Here is a 7142-nt window from a genome sequence, read left to right as displayed (position 1 = left end):
ACCCTGAATGGGTGGGGCCACGCCTCCATGGAAATTATCTCATCAGAGTTATCACCTACAGTTGGGTGGGGCACATTTCCATGCAAACTACCTAATCCAAACATTCCAACTTAATCCCCACTAATATGTCTGCCCCACAAGATTACATCAAAGAATATGGCTTTTTCTGGGGAACATAATACATTTAAACCAGCACACCCAGACAAATTGTAGGCATTGAAAGTCTCATCCCTCCACCCCAGGCCCTTGCATCTCCAAATATGCTGAGGGAAATGAAGAGGCCAAATCAAGTTTCTGGGATATGATTTGGGGATTGTCTAGCAATAAGATCTCTCAGCATGTATCATTTTTTAAAACATGATATTCAAAGTTGAATTCCAAGTCTATAATATCTCCTGCATGCAATTCATATGTCCCCCCACATACTGGGTTTTCGAGTTGTCTGTGAAAGTTTGTGTGATGTCTTTGTTTTTCTATGGCCACACCTCAAAAGGAGCTGGTTCTTTGTAGGCTGCATTGGGAGCCACTTGGCAGTAAAATAAATACAAGCCATTATGAAGTATCCTCAGTTTCAAGTCAGATAACTTATTCACACAAGGAAGCTCAGAAGGTGTTGTCTACCATTTTGAGGGTAATGATACTATAAGAAATTTACAGGGGAGAAAAACTGGAAAGCATAGTTACTTCATTATTTCATCCTCTTCCTAATTTTTTTTTTAATTATTTCCAACTTACAGGTGCTTTCTTTACCTGGTCTACACTAGTTACCTCCAATCACAATTTTAATATTTCAAATATTTTACTCTTTGTTTCAGAGTAGTTGCAAATCCTAAGTTATCTCTTGCTTGGGGAGCTGAGAAAATGGATTTGGGAGAATAAAGTGTGTTGAGTTTTAGAGAGTACTGCATCTCTTGTGAGTTAATATTTCTGGAGTGAACAGAGGTAAGGAGGGAAGGAGAGAGGGAGAGAGGGAGAAGCCATGCCACCACCCCCTCCCCTGCCAAGATTACTAAGCTTGGCAGTCCAAGTTGGTTCATCCATGCTTTTTCTATGTAAAAACCGTTTACTATGTATCATTTAATAAATGAGACCTTCCTTAACCAATCTGTATGAAATAGTGCTCTCCTGTCACCCTTTCCCTTTACCCTGCTTTAGTTTCCTCCATAGAAGTTATCAACATCTGGCATACTATAAATTTAGTTATTCATTTCTTTATTGCCTATCTTGTACCCACTTGAACATAAGCTCTTTGAGAGCAAGGCCTTATCTATTTTGTTCTTTGCTGTCTCTATACCACCTAGAAAAGTGCCTGATACCTAGTTTGTTCTCAGTAAATATTTTTTGATTGAATATGTCCAAGCTCCTGAATTTGGTGCATTGTATCTACATTGTGACCCTTCTCATCAGTGGTAGGTATATATCACTCAAGACCCAGTTGGGATATCATTATCTAAACCTCCCCAAAACAGCTACTGATAAATTCATGAATTTACAAAGGAAAATGAGTACTCAACTGTTTAAATGTAAGTATTTACAGTTGCTGTCACAGGAGATGGGGAAAAGGTCAAGATATAATCATTTATTTTCATAGGTACATATGAAATTTAAATATTTATCTAAAGTTAATTGTTTTCACACAGTAGTATGATTTTTGGGAAGTGCTTTTACCACTAAAAGTGCTTATCTGTCTTGTCGCTAATTCTCCACAATTTTTGTTATGGGGGCACAGCCTTTGTCTAATAATTAGAAAGAAACCTTGATTAGAAAATACCCTGGAAGAGCTAACGCTTTGACTTGAATTCTCTTTCATACATAAAAAACTGACACAAAATTCTGAAAGTAGATTCTGAAGGAGACTTGAGGGCAAGATCACTAGAGAAAGAGGCAAACTTTCCCATATTTTCCTTGAGCCCAAAGCCCAGGAAATTTCTTCCTGCTTGACATATAGTAGGAAATTAGTGTCACTTGGAAGAATTATCATTGGTTCTTCTATTTAATTCTGTAATAGGTATGACTTAAAGACAACCTTAGTATCACTTGAGGTTTTCAACTTTTACCACATCAAGGGGGAATTTCAAACCATCTCATGAATTCCATTGCACTCACTAAAAACATAAAAACAAAACAGAAGCAGAGATAAGTAAAAAGAAATATCCTAATTCCTACAAGTCAAGGAATCCTGACAGTTTGAGCTGTATAAGAAAGCAGGGGTTACAGAATTAACTTTAGATATTTTCTCCTCCCGACAGAAAATGATGCATTTGGTCTGAAACCTATAAACAATCCAAAATGAATTTATTTAAATTTTCATATGTAATCTAAAAAATGCCCTAAGGCTCAATATAACTACAAACTTTAGCATGTTTTCTATGTAAATACTAGGAGGCAATTGGAAAAGTGACCCAGAAGCTAAGAGAAGAGGAGAGAAGAGCAAAGGGGGTGCCCATTCCTGCCCTGTGAATTGGAAACTAATAATAGTATCCCCTCATCTACTCTGCCAGACATTAGTAATAGGTGATAGGTGAGAAGGGCTTTGAACTTGTCAGAAGGAAAGGTTGTAGGACTCTGAAGTTTGTTGTGCTTATTAAAATACAGAATTAAATGCAGGTTCCAAGCCTGTAAGAGTGATGTGCAAACCTGCCCGGAGATCTGACCTTGAATGTCAGCTTCACCAGGGCATGAGCTTGTCTCTCTGGTTCTCCTCTGAAGCCCCAGCTCCCAGAATACTGCCTGGAACATAACAAATAGTCACAATAGTAGCTGAAAAGTGAAAAATAAGCGAATATAGGCTTTCTTGACAACACTGGAGCCTCCCTTCTTGTATCAAAAACTAAGAAAACTAAAGGGATGATACATAAGAGAGATTACTGACTAAACTTAGCTCCACGGGGCTCATTGGCATTTCTTTGGAGAAAAAGAGAAATCAGTCAGACTGATGATAGTGTCACTACTTTCTTGTTTGATTTATTTAGATCTTCAGATTCCTGAAGAAAACTACTTTTCTATAGCCTTCCTCCTCTACCCTTTCCCAGCTCTCTTAGTTTCCTTTACAGATGGCTGTCTTTACCCTTAAACTTTCGTTATCTAGCTATCCTTCCGGGTCTTTTAGGCAAAAGTTAAAGACTCATTCCATCCACTTAACTTCTACCCATGAGAAAACCATTTGGTCTTGAATCTTCCCCCTCTTGGGCTATAATAGTTTCTGTAAACAATGGTCACCCCAGTGACTCACATGGTATGTGAGAAGAAACTAATGGAACTTACGTTTATGTTTATTTTTATTTTAAATAATAAAAAATTAAGCTATACAAATATTTACAATTCAGATTGCTACAGAAACCCTTACTTGATATTTATACAAGTAATTTTACTCATATACAGTAACTAAAATACCCTGAGGAGACCTCACTTCCAACCTCTTGCAACATACTGAAGTTTACATGCTACGAGGTGCCATCGGCGTGATTAATTTTACAAATTCAAATATTTAAATGCTAAACACTCTAAAATTCTTTGTAATAACATGGGGTATAACAACCAAAATGTTTTGGACCAAAGTTCATTGGTTTCCTTGTAGCAAAGCACTTAACAGAGTTTTTGAATGTAAAGATGCTGCACATTTTCATTTTACAGCGTTTCTCTGGTTGTTTTGCTGGGAATAAATTAAAGGAAGGCGAAGGCAAAAGTAGGGAGACCAGCTAAGAGGCTATTGTACTAACTGACTGGAAAATAGAGCCAGCAGGAGTTCCTGACATGGATATGGGCTGGAAAGAATGAGAATAGACAATATGACTCCAAGATTTTTGGCCTGAGGAATTGAAAAGAAAAAGTTGCTATTCACTGAGATGGCAGGATTTAAGAGGGATAGATTGGAGGGAAAGAAACAAACAAAGTTTGTTTTTAGACATAAGTTTGTGATGCTTATTAGTTATCTAAGTAAGGGTGTCAAGTAGGAACTTGAAAATATGAGGCCAGAATTTAAGGAGTTCTCAATATATAAATGTAGTTATCTTCATTTATTTGCAACGTTTGAAGACATGAGACTAAGATCATCAGTGTAGATAGAGAGGAGCAGAGGTACTGGGACCCTGCAATGTTTAGACGTCAGAGACATGAGAAGGAACCAGCAAAGGCGACTGAGAAGGATCAGCCAGAGAGTCAGGTAGGAAGCCAGGAGAGCATGGTGTTTAGAAAGCAAGTGAAGAAAGCATTTCAGGGAGAAGGAGTAATAAGCTGTGTCAAATTTGATGATGGGTCACGTAAGATGAGAACAGGGAATAGGGCAATGGATTCAGTAACTTGAATGTCATTCAGTTCTCAACAAGGGTACTTTCTGGGGTGTGATGAGGGCAGAGGCTTAATTGGAATGGGCTTAAGGGTGAATGGGAAAAGAGATATTGCAGGAGTTTTGCTACAAGGGAGAGGAGAAAAATTTAATGGAGCCTGGATGGGAATGAGAGGTCAAAGAGATTTAGGTTGTTTTTTCCCCCCCTCTGTTTGTTCATTTTTGTTTTTATTTGTTTTAATATGAGAAAAATGTCAATATGTTTGTATGTTGATGAGAGTATTCCAATAAAGTGAATGGTAACATAGAAGGGATAGAAGAGAATTGTTGGAGCAATGTCTTTAAACAGGCAAAAGAGAATGGGATCTAGTACATTGGTGGCCTTGGAAAGATGCATGGACAACTCATTCACAGTAACAAAAGAGAAATGCAGTATATATGGACACAAATGCAGGTGAGTGGTAGATGTGGTGGGGAGCTTTGGACCTTCTTTTTCTGTCTGCTTCTGTTTTCTCATGGAACCCGGAAGCAAGGTTATCAGTTGAGAATGGGCAAAGAGATTTTGGATGTTTAGAGAGAAGTAGAAGGTAGGAAACTTTCCAGTAGAGGAGTGGGAGTGAGTGAACTGGGGAAATGTAGGTTGTTTACAGAGCAACACTGAAGCGTCGCTTGAAGTTGGTGATGATGACTTAAAGATCATCAACAAGGTTGTGTGTTTTCCTTCAGCTCCATTCAACTGTGAAGGACATGGGGCAGTTGGCTGTAATCAGTGTTGGGGTTTTACCAGGGTTGAGGTTTGGCCAAGAGAGTATGATAGAGAGAGAAGCAAGTGAGTGGATTTACTCAAGGGAGGTGTTATAATTATAAACCATGGAATTTAAGTTGCATTAGGAAGGAAGTATGGCATGAATGGGGGGAGGAGAAATGTCATTGTAATTAAAAAAAAAAACAACTTTGCATCATTGAATGACGGATTGAAAATTAAGTGTCATAATAATGGCAAACATACTCAAAGATACACCCTTTCATTTTGATCTGTATTTCCTTTTGAGATAATTTTTTTCAGTTATGATAGTCAATCAAACCATGAATCAAAGTAAATTAACTTAAAATATAACCTTAACTTGCTGTACCACAAGTTGTTAAATTAAGATTAAGAAAAATAAAAGAAACACATTTATCAAATTACTAAAACATTACTTCAATTATTTTAATATTCATATTATATAATTAATACATTATATAAAATACTATAATATTTTAGTAGAAAAACGATTTTTTACTGTGAATATACTACATTAAGCATATAGTTATAAATTTCTATTTTGCTTATCTTTCTAGTATACCTATTATTAGTACTTGAATATAATTTACAAAAATTAGTGTACACATATTGGGAATTCTACTCAAAACATGTTATTGATTGGAAGATACAATCAAAAAGTTTAGAAGCCACTATTCTCTTGCAATTATTGCTATTGCAGGTATTTTAACTTCATTTTGGTGTTTCTTAGAAGAGATGTTGAAATTCAATTTAATTCAATCCATGATAGGCAAGTGATAGGGACTCAGCCTCAATTTATTCATCCATAAAAGAGGGGGAAATAATAGAACCTACTTCATTGACGTTGTCATTGGGCTTAAAGGAGGTAATTCTTGCGAAAGGTTTTGCCCAGATATCCTGTCTGGGCCTGCTCAATAAATATTAGGTGTTTGCGTAATGATGCTTATGATGATGAAGAATTGAACAAAAAAATTATGCATCCATATTCCCAACATTATTCTAACATTATGAATTAACAAATGTAACTTATGGTCTTTGCTTCTCAAGATGTTTATCGTCTTTCTGGAAAGACATGATTACACACATGAAGCAATTAGAGAATAAATAAAAATGAGTGCCAAAATATGCTCCACAGATAATATCAATGCCATCTACTATCATGTATAAGGAGCATGCGGAGAAACCTAAGGCCACATTCAAATTACTTGTCAGAGCCAGAAATTCCGGACACAATGCTGTGGGTTGCTTTAGTCTCTATTCAGGGCTACAGAAATCACCATTGTACTGTTCTCTAAATTTTTGTCACAAATGAAAATCTGTTTCATCACAAAAATCATCAATTTGGCAGCAAGATACAGTCTTTGAGGAAACGAAATAGATAAGCAAAGCATATCCACATTTGTAAAAGGTCTTTTAAATTTATCTTTATTGTATTATCATTAATAATAATAGTGGAAATATTAATGCCTACCATCTGTGAAGAGCCCACTACCTTTCAGGCACTGTATTTTATCCTTAATCCTTGCAGCAACTCTATGAGATAGGAATTACCACACTCATTTTACAGATGAGGAAATGAGGATGAGAGGAATTAAATAACTTGCCCAAGTCATGCAACTGTTAGCAAGGCAAGGCTGAGATTCAAATCCAACTTGTCTGACTCAAAAGTCTCACCCCTACCACTCTGTAGGGGCAGTTTCTATTTATAATCCTGAATGATCAGACAGAGTAAATATCCCCTTACTTAAAAAAAATATGGAAGAAGGCATTTAGTTTACTTTAGTTCAGTTTAGCTTAGTTTAGTTCATTTTTGCTTAGAAGAATCAGTTGCTCTTGTAACCCTATTTTAGACTCATTTTTGAACTCAAAATGGCCAAAACTTAATAAACTTTTCTCCAAACCAATCTTAATCAGATCATCATTTTGGAATAGATTCTACTCTGCTTTCCCATACATATAGAACTTCCCCTTTTAAAAGTATCCTTTATTTCACTGAAGCAGGGTAATCTCCTGAACATTCAATTTCTTAGAAATAACTTCTGTGGGGTCATTTTCACTGAAGTATGGACCAAA

The 7142-nt window shown here is 36.3% G+C and overlaps 1 protein-coding gene across 1 annotated transcript; it reads right to left on the bottom strand.

The window, feature by feature from the left end:
* Window positions 1–225: 225 nt before the first annotated feature.
* On the bottom strand, window positions 226–3457 carry TNFSF18 (TNF superfamily member 18). The gene is given in 4 exon segments (XM_037806816.1): window positions 226–425; window positions 428–640; window positions 2642–2730; window positions 3441–3457. Coding segments are annotated over 4 exon segments (519 nt in total).
* Between the last annotated feature and the right edge of the window lie 3685 nt (window positions 3458–7142).

This window comes from Choloepus didactylus, chromosome 2 (assembly GCF_015220235.1).
Source record: "Choloepus didactylus isolate mChoDid1 chromosome 2, mChoDid1.pri, whole genome shotgun sequence".
Taxonomy (NCBI): domain Eukaryota; kingdom Metazoa; phylum Chordata; class Mammalia; order Pilosa; family Megalonychidae; genus Choloepus; species Choloepus didactylus.
This window is presented reverse-complemented; position numbering and strand designations above follow the sequence as displayed.